This window comes from Oreochromis aureus, linkage group 16, assembly GCF_013358895.1.
Source record: "Oreochromis aureus strain Israel breed Guangdong linkage group 16, ZZ_aureus, whole genome shotgun sequence".
Taxonomy (NCBI): Eukaryota; Metazoa; Chordata; class Actinopteri; order Cichliformes; family Cichlidae; genus Oreochromis; species Oreochromis aureus.
In genome coordinates, this window is record NC_052957.1 from 8,206,561 (window position 1) to 8,226,299 (window position 19,739).

General features: G+C 42.4%; 1 protein-coding gene across 3 annotated transcripts; it reads right to left on the reverse strand.

The window, feature by feature from the left end:
- Nucleotides 1–177: 177 nt before the first annotated feature.
- On the reverse strand, nt 178–18,552 carry LOC116335021 (glycerol kinase-like). Of its 3 annotated transcripts, XM_031758603.2 has the most exons (20): nt 18,340–18,552; nt 15,676–15,749; nt 13,522–13,628; nt 13,344–13,421; nt 11,396–11,475; nt 11,073–11,210; nt 10,882–10,991; nt 9,346–9,412; nt 7,824–7,859; nt 7,003–7,070; nt 6,115–6,157; nt 5,937–6,017; nt 5,762–5,840; nt 5,567–5,663; nt 4,749–4,833; nt 4,372–4,492; nt 3,237–3,380; nt 2,398–2,484; nt 2,222–2,296; nt 178–947 (listed from the first exon to the last, which is right to left on the reverse strand). In XM_031758603.2, the coding sequence occupies exons 1-19, from the start codon at nt 18,391–18,393 to the stop codon at nt 2,223–2,225; spliced, it is 1,623 nt and encodes a 540-aa protein (XP_031614463.1). In that variant the 5' UTR covers nt 18,394–18,552; the 3' UTR covers nt 178–947; nt 2,222. The 3 variants fall into 3 exon arrangements, 2 of the variants coding, with proteins under 2 accessions (XP_031614463.1, XP_031614464.1); XM_031758604.2 differs by lacking the exon at nt 2,222–2,296 and having other exon boundaries at nt 18,340–18,551; XR_005608623.1 differs by lacking the exons at nt 178–947; nt 2,222–2,296 and having other exon boundaries at nt 4,376–4,492.
- Between the last annotated feature and the right edge of the window lie 1,187 nt (nt 18,553–19,739).

The following is a 19,739-nucleotide window of genomic DNA, read 5'->3' on the forward strand; positions in this document are numbered from 1 at the left end:
TTGTTAGTGCAAAAAAGTACCCAGCTGAGGGTTGATTAACCCAAACATCACAGAAATACAGATGAACTGAAACTTCTGCAGGATAAATGTTGTAAAACTTGTCACTCCAGCTGTTCCTAAAGATCTACAAGAGTCTAGTCTAAGAGTTCTTCCTGCTGTGTGTTGAGAAAAGACATGAAAAGTACATTTTGTGTTTATTCTAACTTGGACAACTTTTTGAGGCATCATGGTGATTCTGAAGGGTTCAAACAGCAGTAATAAATCAGCAGGATTTAACAGTCGCCATGTTTCCCCCTTTCACAGAGGAGAAGCTTTATTCTCATGGAAAATGATCCTCCAGGTATTTATGGCTCGTGCCACAGCTCAGATCTTCAAAGGTCATCAAGTGTAATAATTAAATATAAATGAGTCAAAGTCCTGTTTCTTCAAAACATCAAAAATGATTTAAAAAAATTGTTTTCCACAAACAGGATAAATTATAAAGTGCTGTTAAGAATTAGCTGGCTTTCAGATTGCAGTTATTGAAGTGCAGTAAATTACAATGAATTTTCTTTTTTTAAAGGACGGTTTTCTGACTTAAAAGTACTCGTCCCCTCCATGAGTGACTTCTGTTCCGTGTTTGGGGGTTAAACATCAACATCATGTACAGAACACATTCAAAATAAAGTCCAGGGTTCCCTTTGGGTGCAGTGAGGAGTTACAGCAGTCTCTGTGTTGAAGGCGTGTTTGTTTTAACTGGACGGTGTAGAAACTGTTCCTGGCTGCAGGTGGCGTCGTTCTTCGTGAAAAGCTCGCTGGATGTTCAGAGCATTTGGGAGGCTGCACGTCACTGAAGATGACCGCAGGCTGGATCGAGCAGTCGTCCAGTCCCATCATCACCGTACTCCACAATCTTCATGTTCCCACCAAAATGTGGCTCCACACAGTTTAAAGTTACTGCGAGTGACCTGTGAGGCGAACAGAAACGAGTCTCAGAGAGCAAACAAACACTGACAGACTTTTGTTTTCTGGAAGCAAAGCAGTTAGTTTAAAGAAAAGGATTAAAACTAAACATGTGGACTCAAAGGAGCTCTGTGGGACACTTAGCATCTTAGCTGCAGATTTAGAAGTTAAAGCATAAACCTCTTAGCGATCTGCAATCTCCTGATTTCCACACGTTTTAAAAAGTCATAGAAACAATTGCGGTTTACCAGCAGGAAAAACAGAGCAGTGTGAGAATGTATACCTCCATCAAGGCTAAAACTGGGACAGGAAGTGAGTTCCTGTATACCACCTGAAAGTATATGTAGATGTATCTGTAAATAAATGAAGCCAGCTTTTTAACTTTGACCTATCTTGTTTTAGAAAAGAATCCTAAAAGACTTCCTTGGTAGAGGCATACAGGAATAACTGCCGTTGCATGCCCACACACAACCAGGCTGGTCTGACTCAGATTTAATTTATCTGTAATGTAGGTTTTGCAAAAAAAACAAAAAAACCCCAAAAAACAACTTTGTCAAAGACTCTAAAACCTTCTAAAACGAATAAAAAACAACAGAATGTGAAGAATTAACCGCTAAGACATTACGTACGAGATGACTGTGGTGTTGCATTGCAAGAATATCAGGTGAAATTGAAATGTACTGTCATGTAATACCACTAAGAACCACAAGGTGGTGCAGTGAGCCAGTGTAGCACGTAATTCCTGTTAACGTGAGAGAAAAAGATTTATGGAAATTCAGTTAGCGTTGTTTCCTCACATTCTGTTTACAACTTTAGGAAGGATTAAAAGTATCATTAATTTGACCTATTTTGCTTCAACTTATTTCCTGTTATGCAGGCTGTTTTAAACACTCAGTGTCACACAGTTTTTTCTATTCTTTGATCTCTGTGATGTCAGAGAGATGGAAAATCAGAAGCTCTGCTCACTTGCTGTTCAAGCATTCTGCTTATAAGGACAGCCAGTAGGAAGGGAGTTGGCTTAAAGGGGGAGGGGCTAAAACAGCTTGTTGTCCAAGCATGAGCTAGAGAAGCATTATTTTGAACCATAAATCATGCAGAGCTGCTGTAGCAGAATAAAAATGAACAGAACAGTTCCGCTTTAAATTAGTTTCTAACGAGTGAAGACATCTGTGTCGGTTAAAGCCGTGAACACACCGTGTTAGTAAAGCCTTTAATATGTAAACATGCCCCAAGTCGAAACTCAAGTGTCACACACGGCATGCAGCGGCAAATGTCGGACCTTAGTGGTCCGCTCTGCTGGGGGGAGGGCTGGGATGGACCCCCCAGGGTGCGCCGTTCATATTCTTTCCTAAACCTGTTGTCAGTAAGTGAGGAGATTGTCAGAGAGTGAGGGGGAAATTCTCCAACAGTGAAACAGTTAACAGCTAAAGTCACTTCCTGTATGCAGTGGCTTACCGCTGCCATTGTAGCAGGGCTCTGTGGTCTCCCAGTTCATGGCTTTCTGGACGGCCTTCTTCCAGCGAGCGAAGCGGTACTCGCTCTCTGTTTGTGACGAGGAAACAAGTGTAAGTCATGTCGTCATAGTAACATCCACCAAATGCAGCAAATTACACTTAAAAGTCACTGAGTGGAAAACACTGAGATCACAGATTCAATCAAAACTGATTTAAAGCTGAAGTTGTGTAAAAACAATAAACTGCACAAATATTTCTAAGCTCTTCACATTTGAAGCCATCGCAAAGCAAAGACCACAAAACAGCACAGAGTGACATTGTTTTGAATTTTACTGCCCAGCAAATAACAAAAGAACATTTACATTACTTGAAAAATAAACACATCTGAATATATTTATGAAAAAATGTTCTGCCACAGGTATCACCGCAACAGAGAGAGGACGGCTGCTGTCAGCCTGTAGGGAAGTTTACCGGAAATCTGCTAATTTTAAAGCTGATGGTAAAATAAAAACAGTTTCTCTGCACAAAGAAAAACACCATCATGTGCCTGAAGGGGGGAGGAGCCAGCCAATCAACCATCAGTGATGTTGACTCCTGCAGCATGTCGCTGTCACGGGATAAAAACCAACTTTAGGTTCACTTTAATCGATTAAACTGCTAATTAATGTTTTACACAGTGTTTTATTTCACTGTAAATGTTTAACAGCATCTGGTCAAACAGAAACAACTGCTGACACTGTAAATTCTAAATAACATAGTGCTGCATAACATTAACCAAAACTTGAGGCCGTCCTGCTCCGTGTTCTGTTATCTGTGTGTCTTACAGTCTCACAGTCTTACCTTCAGAGTTTATCTGAGGCTCGTATCTCTCAGATGTGACATGTGGGAGCTGACCAGGACTCAGGCTCCATACGCCTACGCCCTCTGCTGCCCCCGCCGCCATGGCTACACCCAGAGCTGTGGTCTCGGACATGGTGGGTCGAACTGGAGCAACATAAGACGGACGGTTAGAGAGTGACAGAGAGACATGCTCCCCCTGAGAGCGATCAGGCGCATCACTTCCTGTATTCTGGTTGTTACTTAAATGCAAAAATGTCTTCATTTTCATAATATTTTTGGTGAAATCTTCAAGTCAGTGATTTGTTTTTTAAATTTCTTTTAAATTTAGTTGTAGGAAGTCATCGGGTTGACATTTTCAAAATAAAAGCTTCCATGTAGTTTGAGGACTTCAGCCGGACTTTTTAAAGAGTCATTTTCTTTAAAATAAAATCTTCTAGTCAGCTATTGGAAATTAACTAGGTACTTTGACGCCTAAGTTACAGAAATTAAAGCAGAACATAGGCAAATTCAGTGCAGCTGAAGGGGAACAAAAAAAAAACCTTTAGTACTACACTGGTTTTTACAAAAAGTACCTTTAATATATCTTCAGTTCATGAGGTCATGTTGTGGTTTTGTAAAATGTCCAAACTACTCAGGGGAGTAGTGCTGCTGTTTTTGTTTTTTGTGTGTTACTAGTCAGATCTGTCATCCAGATAGTGACAGATTGTTTTTTCAAAAGTACAGACTGTGAGTAAAGAATGATCTTTACCATCAGACAGCGAGGACATTTTGTCATTTCTACATGTGACTAAACTCATCACATTGAGCCAGGCGGACATTAGAGTCTCTAGTAAAGTCTCTAACAATCAAAAGGAGCAGCTGTTCAGTTTGATGGCAAATATCTTACAGGTGATAAAATCATCCACTTACACACTGCTGGCAAAGTATTCCAATGAACAGGAAGATATGCGAGCGTAAAGTCAATTCATGTTTAACTGGTGGCACGTCATGTGCGCACAGCAAAATTAGCACAGGTACATTTCTGCCTTTACCTTCGACCTGTATGTCAAATTGTTTGTTTTAAATGGGTCAAAAGTCAGAATGGACAGTTTAAAGTTCAGGTTCAGCCTTGCGTGTGTGTGTGTAGTCGTCGTACCTACAGGGATGCAGAGGATGTCGGCCTGCAGCTGCATCAATAATCTGTTTGACGTCATCCCTCCGTCCACCTTAAGCTGCGTCAGAGGGACCCCGCTGTCCTGATTCATTGCATCAAGAATCTAACACACACACACACACACACACACACACACACACACACTTCAACTACTGCTTTTAAATCCGTCTCCAACCGCAACTCTTGTTGCATCTGAAATTCAGCCTAGCTGAAATACTACCATACTCTGATACAGTGTTCAGTAAGCAAACCTGTGTGTATCATAAACTCATGTTACACCTATGTGATCAATGCTTAGTGATAGCCCGGTTACACTCTTGTGTATCTTCTCGTTCTAGGGATGAGAAGAGGAGGCTCACCTCTCTGGTCTGGAAGCAGACAGCCTCCAGAGCAGCGAATGCCAAGTGGTTCCTGTTGGTGAACTGTGTGAGCCCACAGATGATGCTGCAAAACAGAGAGAGCAAAACTTTAATACTTTAATACAGAGCCCAAACATTAGCATGCACAAACTGTTCCACATTTACTACTGTGTAATTGGGCGGTACAGCCGAGCTCTGTCATGTTTTTGTGGCCTTGTGTTTTTTGTTTTTTTGTCATTGGATAGATATAGAATCACATGATCTTAAAACAACCTCTCCCCACATGTTTATACTTTGACACAGATAAAAAAAATAAGAAGCAGACTGCTAATCTGATTGCTAAACACAGGATTTACATCAGAAGGAGCAGAAGCTTCATTTAAGGCTTAAAAAAAAAAAAACAAAGTCCAAATGTGCATCCTCCAAACTCTGTTATTGTGTCATCTGAGGAACTGAAATTTAATGTGAATAGACTAAATGTCTTTAAATATCGAGCAGCTGAGAAGTTTTGTAGAAGCTCATCTGCATAAGTCACTTAACAGATCCCTACAAAAAAGCCCACCTGTTCGATTACCAGTGAGGGTGTCATCTCAGAGTTTATAATCAGCTTCCATCCTGTTTATTATTAATGCTGAGTGCACAAAATGTGGGTGTGGATTTTCCTACATTAGCTTTGGGGTTCCTCAGGGCATAGCTCCAGGCTCGTAACTGATCTTTTAACACATGCACTGTTATACATAGAAATATAACCATTTCGACAAGCGTTCAAGCATAAAGGATTTCCTCAGTTTAGAATGAGCCTGGGCCGACTCGCTCACCCTCTTGCGCTGGGCTCCCAGTAGGGGGCGTAGAGCCCAGAAAAAGCTGGCACGAAGTAACAGCCGTACGACGTTCCTGCTGCTGCTGCCAGTTTCTCTGAAAGAGAGGACAACAGGAGACAGAGGCAGACGTGATATTCAAGCACAAACCCCAGCGGCGAGTCCTGAATGTAATCAACGATGAAGTGCACGTACCGATCTCTGAGGACGACTGCACCATCCCCATGTTGTCCTTCAACCACCGCACCACTGCCCCTGCTATGGCCACCGACCCCTGCAGGAAACAAGAAAAACAGCAGACCCCAAAAATCAGACCAGAGCACAGACAGCCATCACCGATCAGAGTTATTTAATAGAGGCCACCACACACCTCGAGGGCATAGCAGGCCGGCTCGTCTTTTCCCAGTTTGTAGGCGACTGTGGTGAGCAGGCCGTGGTCTGAGATCACAGGCTGACAGATCACATGAAAATTATTACTGAGAGGGTGAAATATTTCTCACTAAAATTGTTATAGCAATAAATATATATTTTAAAAAACAACATCTTACCTTGGTGCCTGTGTTTCTGAGCAGGAAGCAGCCAGTCCCATACCTTCAATGAGAATAAAACAGAAGAGTTAGACACGTTTGGTTTATTAGTGGCATTAATTCATCTACAGCGTGGGTGCGCTGGTGTTTTGATTTTTGATATTCGCCACACTTAACAGATATGCAGAGTCCTCATGAGGAGGACAGAGAGGCCGTAGTGTCACATTTTAGCAGGTTTACAGCCAACCTGGGTATATTTGTTTTACGTTTCATTTCCACTTCCACTCGCTGGTTAGATTTAGAGAAAGCAGGTGGTTTGGGTTAAAACACACCTTAGCAACAGGAACAGAAATCGGGGGACAAAAATCAAGAAATGAGTACTCTTTCTGACTCGAATCAAGCACCTTTCTTGGGTTAGTTATTGTGACTTCTATCTCACAGGGTTGATGAGTCAGGAGGTGGGGAGATTACTCAGTAGAGTGAGCACCCACTGAGCGATGATTAAATCCACTGACTTAGCGTTTTGTTAGAAACTGATAGATTTGTATGTTAACTGCTACAGTTTACTAAACACTGCCTTTCTTTAGAGTGAAAACAGCAACTTTACAATTTACTGAAACACAGCAGAGACACCATTATTTCAGTGTGTTGCACTGCAGGCTGTAGACGGAGTCACGATGGGAAGCAGTGAAACAGTGATTTTCATCATGAATTTGCAGAGAACTCAATCGTATCAGTGTAGTGCAATTTAACCCAGTCCACACATCCCTATGATGACATTTATTAACAGCCTCAAATGTCATGTAATGCATTTTGTCAAGTTGGAAAGAAAAAACACAATCTCTGTATTGAACGTCGAAAAACAATGAATTGACGTCACTGTGATAAAGAAGGGAGCAGAGTGCTTACGTGTTTTTGGCCTGGCCTTCGTTGAAGCACATCTGACCAACCAGAGCAGCCGACTGGTCACCGAGACACTGACAGATAAAGCAGGACGTGTAAACAGTCAGAGATGAGTTGATACAACCGCAAACCCATCTGCTTCATCCTGGAAGCTCCAACCCAGCAGTTAACATAATTTTAAACCCACAGCCAGAAAATGACCTTGCTATGAAACTGTCAGTGAAAAGGAGACCTTCAATATGGTACAGTGTGTTTCTGATCTACCCCACTAAACCTACATAGTGATATGACCATTAAAATGTACCCAGAATGCACTTTTTAAGTTTCAAGGGAATTATGAGAAAACAGATCAAACAACCAGGATACCAATGCTTGTTTCTGTTCCTCTACTCTACAGAGATGAAACTGCTGCAGCTCATTCAAACTACGACAGACCTCATGATGCTGATGCTCAGAGACGGTTATTTTCCTTTAAAATTGATTTGGTTGCAGCTTAAATGTGTTTTGCAGCCCTGAACTGGTCCTGCTGATATCTCCTGTACTTATGGAGCTAGTTCAGACCCGCCCACGTGTACTTGGCGGGCCTGAACTGTGAAAGAGAGTGTGAAGATACCGCTTTTGCTTGGCTTCATTACATACAAAACAAATCAGCTCATTCTGAGGTGTCACAGGGCAGATTTTTCATTGGTCGAGCAAAATGGTCTCTACTCAGAAAACAAAAAGTGGGAGGGAGCCATGTGTTGCTCCACCACAGCGACAGCCTCGCAGCTGAACACAGACAGATGTGGCTCATTAAACAAAGTTGCATAAGAGGGAAAAGCTCTTACCCCTGAAATTGGAACTCCTGCAAGTGAGCCGGATTTCTGGTTAGGAGACAGAAATGTGGACATGTTTAGATTCTGGATAAATGACTGCTGAGCTCAGGGCGACACAAAGAATGATATGAAAACCTTTAGGATGAAGCAGGAGGGCGTTTGCTGTGCAGGGAATCAGGCCTGTATGCATCACACTGAGTTATCAGTGGTAATTACAGTTTAATAAAGCTCCACAAGAGTCAAAGTGAGCATAGGATACTTTTATTATTTTAACCTAAATAAACCCTTTCTAGTTTTATCAGAACTGATTATTTATTCATTAATTCCAGTCATTAAAGAGGTCGGTCCTGCATGGAACGATACGTGAAGAGGCAAAAAAGAAAAAAAATGACCCGATCAATGAGGCTGAGGGAGAAACAAACAGCTGCTTCAGCTGATCTCTGGACCTCAGTCCACAGAGCACGTTGCATAAAAAACCTTCAACATTAAAGTCAACGATGTTGTCGGGAGATGAGATACGAGCCGCACGGCTTCTTATCACGATGTTTATCAGGGAGAGGCCACAGAATGGGATTTTAAACAGCTACACTCCACAAATATACTACATATACACACACATGCAGAAAATATTTCTGTGTTGTGATTCACAACAAACATGTAACACGTGCATTTGCACAGAAAAACAAAACAAAACTGTATTAATGATGAGGAGTCCATCGGCCATGGACGAGGTGCCTGCACCCCTGAAGGGCCATGGACAGGGTTTAAAATGGACCTCTGGAAGTCCAAATATATTTCAGGCAAAGAGTCTGCGTTACTCTAAACAGTTTGTGCTTTGGGGGCTTTTTGGAGTATTTTAAGTACAATTATCTGACCAATAACGCGACTGCTGTGCGTCGATTCATACTTCCAGACTGTCCAAGGAGTCCAAGCTCCAGTTTTGGGGAAATTCTAGACATACATTGTACCCACACAGTATGTGGCTGTAGGTTGCTAACCAAGCCAGATAGGTTTAGTTGGTAACGTAGGAATCCACCTTCAGAAGTCCAGCATGGTGGCAACTATCCTTTATATGGAGAGGGTCAAGTTAAAAACACTAATTTATATTATTTATGTAGGAAAAATAAACAACTGAATTAATTTAAATGTAATTAATTAAAAATTGTGGGATGGGGTGAACTCATGCATGCATCTGGATGTATCGAAAAAAAACTGTCCAGCATAAATCCATCAGAATAATAAACGTTCATCTGGAAATCTTCGGCTACCTTCACTATCTACACTGTCTGTACATTATCTGCTCTCCTCATGCTTCTTATCAAGTTTTATAGCCATTACAGTAATAACAACATTTAACGAGAGCGTTCACCAGAAATATTTATGGTTCGTGCCGGTATCAGGTTGCACAGATTTCACATATCTCTTGCTTAAGTTGTAGAGGGAAAAAGAGGTCGTTTCATGTCTGTGACCTCAAAACACAAATGGTGTCACAGAAACAAACACGCAGCGTGATGTGAGGCGTATCTGAGCTCACCATCCAGCCGTATATCTCAGACGAGCTTCTGACGCTGGGCAGGATTTCCATCGGGATGTCAAAGTACCTGAAAGGAGCACAGCAGGAGGCTGTCATGAGGTTGTAGGTTTATAATAAAAACAAACACAAAGGCACTTATAGTTTTTCTTTTTTTTGATGAGGTCTTTGTTGTAGTTTCTGTCCTGTTGTTCTGTGTTTTAATCCCCAGATTGCTGCAGATGAGGAAGAACAGGCAACAAAGGAGAAAGTGGCAACAATGTGACTTTAAAAATGTAGCTTTTCACACGAGGTTTCTTTAAACTTTAAATATAAATCAAATCAATTAAAAACAAGGCAGACATTGATCGGATGCCAAGTTAAGCCCGTCCAGCCCGTCTCCAAGGGCAACCTGCAGCCTCAACGTAGGGGGCAACGAGGATTGGCACGCCCGGGAAAACTACAAGCAATCAAAAGCAAACTACAGGAGAGCTCCTCACCAGTACAGGAAGGATGTCTGGTGTAAAATCTTTTACAATCGAATATATGACTCAGGTTATTTCCATACTGGGATGGTTACATCTGCATGAAGGCACCTGAGCCACTTTAGCAACCTCTAAGCAGAGCAGCAAGATAAGAAGAAAAAGAAGAAGAAGAGAAAGAAAAATTATAATCACCAAAATGACTGAAATCAAATCTGGAGGAGGATTTCGAGAGAATGGAGCTAAAACACAGTGTTTGTTTCTCTCTCACTAAAGCTGGAGAGCCGACTCTGAATAATCAGGTGAAGACCAGTCCGTTCTTTCTGTGCTTTTATGACTCAAAAGAAATAAAATGTATTTGTGCAGCGTTTTTTCCACTGCTTCAACGCTCAGCCGACTGCGTAAAATAAAAGATGGCTCATTAACTCCCTGAATGGGAAGTGAATGAGCTTTTACTGGAGTGTGCAAACAGATATGCAGACGATAACCTTAAATGCTTTATTCTGTGTGTGACAATTAAGCAGCAACCTCCAGGGCTAAAACACGAAACCAATAACTGCAGTTCCTTTAACGGCCACTTGAGACTGCCTCAAAAACTGAGTCCATCCCCAAAACATCCAACTTTACAGCAGAAATAAAGACATAACATACACATCGCTCATCTGTTTAAGTTGTAATAAAGTTTGCATTATTAGGGGCGTGGCGTCTCTGACTGACAGTTGGATGGCGACACAGGCGGCTGTAGCTGCTAGCTCTTTGCTAGGCTTCACCCGGCCAGAACTAGACCTCTGTTCTGTGTTTGTGCTGTTGGAGCCTTTTGTTACCTAATATTTAATTCAGATCAATTCAGTTGTTATTTAATGCTATCAACACTAATTGGTTGGCTTTCTGATGCTCTTATATAGTTTGTTTGCTAACCTAGCTAGCTAGCATTAGCCAATAACACAGCTTTTCAGGCCCTTCGTGCAAATATGGTCACTCTGGCTCCACAATCAAACATGGCGGTGCCCAAAACATTTGGATAGGCTGTGGCACCCATCCCTTATATACAGTCAGGGCAGGGTATAGTGTGAATCACCTGCAGAGTTCAGGATCCCAGTCCATGGTGTGAATGTTGAAGAGCATGGTGCGACTGGCGTTTGAAACATCTGTACAGTGGACCCCGCCGTTCTTTCTCCCTGTCAGACACTGAGGGGTGGAGGGGTGGGGGTGTTAAAAGAACAAATCACACACTCATGACAGAAGTAGAGGCACAGGTTCAGGTCTTACCCAGATGATCCAGGAGTCCACCGTGCCAAACATGGCACGCTGGCTCAGGAACGCCTCGTGCACCTCGTCCACGTTGTCCAGCAGCCATCGCAGCTTCACCGCACTGAAATAGGTGCTGATGGGAAGGCCTGTTTTATGCTGTGGAGATTAAGACAGTAGAAACAGAGATCAGAAAGATATTTCAGCAAAGAAAGCAAGAGCCCTGCCTTCTTTCAGATTTCTGATTCAAAGTTGATTACACTACTACACCCCCAAGTGTTCCTCTGACCCACACAACTTGCCCTGATTAAGCTGTTACCAATTTCTTATCAATCATCTCTCACCCTGAGGTGGTTCTTGTTTCTTCCCGGAGCTTTGTTAATGAGCCTCTCTACTGTCGACTGAGTACGAAGGTCCAGCCAAACTAAACACAAAGCAGGAGAGGGGAAAGATTCAAACACGGGAACCCAAAACATCGGCATTAGTTTTGTGAGAAAACAGCAACCTCAATATGTAGTTGTAGATCTAAGCTTCATAAAGACTAACTCTTTAATCAGAGGCCAGGCTGTCTCAGCGTAATGAACAAAAACTGAGTAATCAGGAAACATTTTCCTCAGTTTCTAAAGAAATGGCAGGAATGAGGAGGACCAGCTGAGGTTTGAGACAACACGAAAACTTTGTTTAACTAATCACGCTCCTTACAGCCCTCTGACCTGATCTTCATTTAAATTCTGTGGTTAAACCTCAAAGAGGATCCAAGGCAACAGAGCTCCAGGTCTTTTTCAGGATGGATGAGAACTGAGACTCTCAGCTCAGCGTTCCCAGGGTTTATTTGAATGGGCATGGGCATAATCCCTACTCTAATTTTAGCTTCTTTATTTCTTTCTGGAAGAACAAGGCCATCCACAATTTATTAGTGAACAATGTCCTCGCTTTTATTTTGAAAGATTGGTCACTATTAACCAGCTAAACTTGAGCCCTTCCTGTCTAAGGTTTCAATGTGTGATATTTTATTATATATACTTCTACTAGCCAAGCTGCTGGTGCAGCTGTGTGGTCGTTTTCACATATGAACTCTGGAGCACGCTGGAGAACCAGGTCAGGATTTTTCCCCAGTTGAGCTTCATCACACAAAGCACAGCAGGAAAGTAAAATGCTGCTATGAAAATACAACTTTTGCTCGAGTAAATCCCGCAGGAGGCAAAACAGGAGACCGTGTGGACTTTGTGCAAGCAAACCAGCAGGTTAAATTCTGTGTAATTTTCAACCTAACTTGGATATGGGAGTTCTGCACCTCTGTCTGATGATGCTGTGGTGCATTTTTTGAAAATGGCTAACATTAATCTGAGAGCCCGACTTAAACTTCAAATTATTGCAAACTACAAATAGATAGTAAATTATCCCAAACAGAGCAGATCAATAAGATAGCTGCTAAAAACAGTTTGATATCAGGTTATATCATCAGACCCACTAATAACACCAAAAACCAGGAAAACTGGATTTAACAACATCTGTCTGTCAGCTTCTGATCACAGCAACAAACTGACACAATGAATCTGGACTTATTTTTACTATCTTTCTACACATTGTCATTGTTGTCATGGCAAAAAGTGATTGCTGGTATTTAGACTGAAGAGATTTCTTCCTGTTAAAAGGGAGTTTTTCCTCCCCACTGTCACCATGTGCGTGCTCACAGCGGGTGGTGTGATTGTACGGGGTTTCTCTGTGTCATTTTAAGGTCTTTACCTCACAATATAGAGAGATTGAGGCAACTGCTGTGGTGATTTGGTGTTATATAAATAAAAGTGAACTGAATTTATTTTATATATGACTCCATTGTAAATCCTGTTGACTGCAGTTTATTTTCCAGCCTGAACGGGGATATTAGACATAAAAAAAAATTAGACTCCTGCTGTGAAAAGTTAAGCACTAACATTTTTGTTAAAAAAAACAAACTTTGCTAGCTTTTGTTGGCTGTTCGTAGGTCAAGCAGTGCTCTGAACAGTGAACAGCTGACACAACACCCCCCTCAGTTGAATCAGGGGAGTGAAGAGCTCGCTGATAAACTGGCTTTTTAAACTGAAAGCCTGTGTGAGTGGGAGTGACTGCTGCTGGATCACAGCTCTGATGGTTTTTGGTGGGGCAGGAACAGACACGACACAGGATGCTTCAACCTAATGTAATCAAGTCATGCCCCGGGTCGTTTCCCACATTACACAATCCACTTTTTTACAGCTCAGTGAGTCTGACACCAATGTAGAAATCCTAAAATACTGACGCTGACGCTCTCACCGATGGCATTGTAGAGCGGCTCGCCGGTGTCTTTGTCCCAAACCAGGGTCGTCTCTCTCTGATTGGTCACTCCCACCGCTGGAAACAAAAAAAAAAAGATAAATATCAATGAATTTGCCCCGATGCCCTCTGGCTAACACATTTTCTACCCCCTCTCATCCGCCCGTCAGCGTCCCACCTTTGATGTTGGAGACGTCGATGTTGAGCTTGCAGAGCTTCTCGCAGGTCCTCTCGATGCACTCGTGAACAGACTGCATGATCTCCCGCGGGTCCTCCTCCACCCATCTGACCAACACGCAAACACAGAAAATACACGCGTGCATGTTTAAAACCAGTTTGAAATCCGGGACAGATGAAGTTTTGAGACTTTTCAGGCCTGAGGCAATCCAGAGTGCTTCAAATTTTTATGAAAAACATGATAATCAAGATCAAATTAAAACGTGAACTGCTTCAGTTTGCTTTGTTCTAAATCTGGGAACACACAGCATGATGTTAGAGTCTTCTAAACCTGGGTGTTTTGCAGGGGATGAGTACATTTTTACATAAAATCAGGCTGAAGCCTATTTACTACTTTATAGACCAATAGAAGTATTTTAAAAACTATGATCTGGCACACAAGCCAGAGCCAAGCCAATGCAGTGATTTAACAAGGGGAGTTATCCACTTCACTCTGGATGAGCTGCAGTTTTCTGATTTTTTACTCAGACCTGTAAAGACATTGTTACAACTGTCTAACCTGTATACGTGCATGTTAGAATTTCTTCTGACAGAAATCCTTAATTTTTTCTATATTTTAAGGTTGTAAAAAGGTGACTTCATTCACAGAGAAAAAGTCTCGCTTGTAGATGTTTCCATGGTTCCACGGCCCGAATGATCACCTGCAGCTTTGTGAGATTTGCATTCAGGAAGAAAACACCTTAAGTTTACAGCCTGCTGTAATTTCTGTCTGGGTGTTCTGGATCTGCAGTATAGCCGGTTAGTCTGTCTCTTGTACCGGGTCTTTATCAGCCACTTTTAAATCACATAAAAACACATATCACACATGCCAGCTTGTTAGGAACAAAACTAAAATAAAACCTGGACCTTAGACTCAGTTTGTTACATATCAAATGAAGTTATGTGATTAAAAGGTGGTTAAACTGTAACTTAGTAGCCTGGTAAAAAGATGGCAGAGGAGGGGGGAGGTGCTGCTGTTACAAGCTTTACAGTTCTATCAATACATATCTGTGCAACTGCGAAAGACTCCTATATAAAGCAAGAGTTAAAATTCAGAAGAAAGAATATTAAGAGGTTTGAGATATTTTCATTGGGTTATATTATATTGGTAAGTGAAAATATGTGAATGAAAGTGATAAACAGTGGCGGTCCGGATGAGATTTTGAAGGATAAGAAACCTGCAGGTTTGCTGACTACAAAGGAAATTCAGTGTGACTGCAGGAGGAAGCTTTAGCCTCTATATGGATAAGCAGGTAAACTTAACTGCTATCACATCAAAAAAGTCAGCTAGTGCATTACTGAAAACCAGTATGTGGATGAGACAGAGGTGTTTCAGAGTGGTGGGCAGGAAGTGATGTGGACAGAATTTTTTATTTTTCAACTGTTAGGCATGCAGGTGGAAATATCTGCTGTTAACAAACATGTCCTGTTATCAGACATGCAGGTGAAAAAAAATTAACAACAGCTCAAAGAATAATCTGTGAACTACTCCCAAAGACAAGCTGAAGCTTTTACAGTGGTTCTCGCAGTCCCGTGACCGCAGCATTGCCAAAAATGAATGAAAGAATGAAAGTGTGTTTACTTTGTGCCACGGTGCCTTTCAACAATGGCTTGCAGCTTTCTCAAGAACAGCTTGTTCAAACTGCACATCCCCCAACAAACCAACATTTTAAAAAATAAAACATAAAAACTAAACTCCTGTATTTCTATTCTTTATCTTCAGCGTGTGCACATATTTGATTGAAGGCCCAGTGTGATGAATCTCTGTGATTAGTTTCTCTCCTCTGCTCTCTGTTTCTCAGCTGAATGAGCGACATTTGATCAAAGGACAGCGTTTTTATCATAAGCTTGCTGATGGCATCGTTTTTTTGTTTTACCAGCTTCAGCCTCAGTAGACAACTGAGCCGTCACCTGAAAACTGGACTCCTGTGAGTGCACAAAGACTCGAAGTGCAAAGCATCCTGTTATTGCACCAACTATTCAAGCAACACGGATCTTGGGCTGGGTGTGCAGAGATAATAAATACTGCACATAGGTGTGCAATTTGTCGCACCAGGACAATATGGTGGATACACACAGCGTCTAATTGTGTTAATGTGAAGTTCGAGTCACTCACCCCTCTTTGGGGAAACTCTGGTTGATCTCTACTTGGTGGTGACTGATCAGTTCAGCTGTTTTTGCATTGAACACCTGCAGAGAAACACAGCTCATTAGAAGCAGGAACAGAAATATTAAAAGCTTCATTTAATTAGGGAGCAAATTAAAGCTGCGACACTTTAATTTTTCCAGTTATGTTTTTCCTTCCACCCACTGAGGAGTGGAAAGACGATATTGATCACTGGCTCGATCGCCTCAGGGTGCTGCCAGAGTATTGTAGAGAAGAAGGGAATTAACATGAGGCAGCACTTTCCCTGTCACCTGCAGTCAGACAGAAGTCAGCATTTCTTCTGATTAAGTAATAGGATAAAGCTCTGTGAAGCACCACCCTCCTCTCCCCTTGCGTTCACTCAGCTACAGGAAATCCTTGTTACGCTTTTAGGACATGCGATCCAAGAGTAGTTTCAACCCTAAAGTCTAAACTTTAGACTCCCTGACTCACTTTACACTGGAAATCGAACAGGAACAAACTCAGCCTTTAAAAAGAGACAGGGCGTTGATGCAAGGAGGACGTCTGATGTCATCTTAGTTCAGTGTTGCACCATCAGTGTTAAAAGTCTGAATCATCACGCTTACTGAAAACTGATGAGAACTGAACTCCGTCTGAACTTTTTTTGTTTTACCTGCTCCCAAAAAATGTGACCTCACAAATACTGATCATTGCAAATTTCAATCAGTGCTGCGGCCCCACAGAGGACGGGGCTACGCTCACTGACTCAAAAACTAGTAAGTATATAAAACAAGGTCCTCTGCACCCACAGACCCAACCTGTGACAAATACACAAATAAAGCAATAAAGCTGCTTCTCTTCTGAGTTCCTCATCTTGATTTCAACTCCACTGTCAGCTGCTGACTCTAGTACTGATTCTCAATCATCCACCCACAGCTTAGACACGTATTCTGCCCTTCTGACTGTTAATGACACCTCAAAAAAAGGAAGGGAACGCTGGATCATCAGAGCATAACTCAAAGTCAGGTAAGCGTCAGGGATATCAAAGTCTCCAGGTCTTCTTCTTCTCCTTTTTGCTGTGCTCTTCTGGGGTCGCCAAAGCAGATAACCTCCCTCCATCTCACCCCATCCCTCACCCAACCCTCTGCATCTGTGAACCTCCTCTTCCCCCTTTCCCTCTTCCACACACGTTCAAACCATCTCAGCCTTCCCTCTCTAACTTTGCCTCCAAACTGCTCACCCTGAGCGCTTCATCTCATGTCCTCATTTCAGTTGGGAAGCCGATTGTTTGCCGTGTCTCCAGGCACAGTGTCAGGAGCGTGGAGTAGACCCAGCAGCAGGAACGGTATCTGTTTATTAATGCGAGGTGGATCAGGAGGAGTACAGCCAGAGTCAGAGGTACGTCTCTGATTGAGATATCAGAAACTCTGTGAGGGTGGCATGAGGGCATTTTAGTGGGACCTGTGCTCACAGCCTGGCTGGCATTTTCCAGAGAACACCAGAACTGGCAGGTCCACCACTGATGCTCTCTTCTCTTCACAGACGAGAGCAGGTTCACAGAGTCTGGAGACACCATGGCGAATGTTATGCTGCCTGTAACATCATCCAGCATGACCAGCCTGGCAGTGAGTCAGTGATGGTCTGGGGAGGCGTATCCTTGGAAGGTCATGCAGGCCTCCACGTGCTAGCCAACAGCACCCTGACTTCTGTTACACGCCAGGTTATCAGACCTCCTGTTTGTGCAGGAGGTCTGACAGTCCCTGGAGTGTGCAGACAGTTCCTGGATGATGGAGGCACTGATGCCTTTGTCTCACATTCTCCAGACCTGAATCCAACTGAGACCCTCTGGGGTGTTATGAATCGATGTTCTGGACTAACACAATGAGACTGGACCGCAAAGTAGCACAGGCAACACCGTAAAGACACAATAAAGTTTGTTTTTATGAGATTATTATACATGTACACACAAACGAAGGCTCTGTGACAAATTTGCAGTCGATCCGCAGCCAAATGGTCAAGAGTCAAAATCAGGCGTTAAGGTTAAAGTTTTACTGCTGCTCAGAACGACCGTTATGTCAGCTGATGATGACACAGGAAAGGCCTTTATTAAGGATCAAAGGTGCTTTCAGAGAGTTCAGCACCTGTGGACGTTTAAATCTTAAGCACAGAAAAGAAAGTCATTTATGAGAAGAAGCTCTTACGTGTCAGAAAAACCCAGACATCTGAGTTTCTCTCTGTGCACTCTAACAGCACTTTTACCTCCTCTGAGCCCCTCACTGCTGCTGCTCTGTGCCAAAGCTCAATCTTCCAGCTGACCTGGTTGAGGAAGTCCAAATTTGTTCAAAGTGATCATTCAGCTGGACTGATTTTAACTGTTTGTACATGCACCTGAACACCACCCAAAGCAGGTGGAAGCTACAGGTCAGTGTGCTGCTCCAGTCCACTGGTTGCTTTTTCTATTTAAATCTCTGTTTAAATAGAAACATCATGATGTACAAGCTTGTTTCTGAGGGCAGCACAACACAGACATAAGTCACGTGTTGATCTGCACTTCATCCACGATTACAGCTGTTTGCCCACAGCCTCTGAGCACAGGACAGAGTCTCTGTGGTCTGCTGTCCCAGCTGCTCTCCCGGTCCCTGAACACAACATGAAAACTTCACTAAAACTCACCAGAAACCTCGTGGAGCTCGTGCCCTGATCAATAGCAGCAACCAGCGGGTCCATCTTCTTTTTCTTCTTCTTCAAAATGAGTGTTAAACACAGCCGGCTGCTCCCCGGTGAATCTCCGCTTTAATCTAACACGACTCCTCGGTGAGGTGGAGAAGGACAGACGCCCGGTGCGCACGGTGCACACTGACACACAGACCTCCTCCTCTGCGATCACCGGAACCGGCCCGCAGCGAGCGCAGTCTCCGATTGGCTGCTCGTTCAGAAGGCGTTGGCTACACTCCGACCAATCAGCTGTGAGGGTCAAGTTCACGCAAAACAAACAACAAAAACAAACAAACAAACAAAAAAACGAGGACACATGAAAACAAAAGTAACTAAAAATAATAGATAACGGAATTATTTTAAAACATCTGGATCTTATTCAAAAATACAAAAAAAAAAACACATTAAAAAACAAAAAATTACAATCATTAAAAAGTTTTACATAACAGAAACATCTTTTAAAATCTCCAAATAATAATAATAAAAACAATAAAGTAAATATTAAAAAAAAAAAAATCATTTGGGGCAGATAACCTTCACAGTTGACCCCTCAGACGTGGACTTCATGTGGGCCATCAGACTCTTCCAGAGACCTGTCACCTTTAGCTTTTAGGGGATCACCTGGAGGCCAAGGATGGGGTTTGATTTCATGTGTAATCTGCTGTGGAGCATATTCACAGAGACCCTCAAAGACTGTGTAAAAATGACCTCAGCTCGTGCAGCTGGGCTGGAACACTTGTTGTCCTTCCGTCGGATCACTTGGAAGTCGAGCAGCTGCAGTTTGAATCACCAAAAAGATGGAACTGGATGACCCGAGATTATACGGGGAAGTCCATAGAGTCAACGGATAACTGTCTTTATATTTTCTGATTAGCATTTATTGCTCATTCATTCTGAGGTTGGGTTTCATGAACTTTATAATCATGCAGTTATGGTCATGTGTATTTGCCACTGTGGGGCCCACTACCTCTGTACAACCCCACAGTGGATTTTAAACCAAACAGTGTGGACTGAAGTGCAGTTTTTCTTCTTTAATTTGAGAGAAAACTTTGGGAGGGTGTTAATAATTACAGAAATGTTTAGACACAAGCGCTCATTCTCAGACGCTTAGAAGTCACTGGATAAATGGCTGAAGTAGCTCCACAGCCATCTTATTTCGTGAAAAATTATGCAGATCTAAGATTAGAAGCTGATTCCAAGTTTTTAAAGTGTTAATCTTTCCTGATTTTATTTGTGTGCACAAATACAAGTCCTCTAAATACTAAATATTTTATTTTTTTTAGCGTTCTTAGGAGTTTTAATTTTATTCGAGTGGGGTTTGTAAATGGACCATCTCTCAATCTGAGTCCTTCGCTGTC

Bases quoted from the DNA above. Each gene is read 5' to 3' on its own strand.
- LOC116335021 (XM_031758603.2), bottom strand. From the start codon at position 18,393: ATGGACCCGCTGGTTGCTGCTATTGATCAGGGCACGAGCTCCACGAGG. The intron at 13,422-13,521 runs GTGGGACGCTGA...TTTTGTTTCCAG, and splicing joins CGACGTCTCCAACATCAAAG to CGGTGGGAGTGACCAATCAG. The intron at 2,297-2,397 runs GTAAGCCACTGC...TACTGACAACAG, and splicing joins GCCCTGCTACAATGGCAGCG to GTTTAGGAAAGAATATGAAC.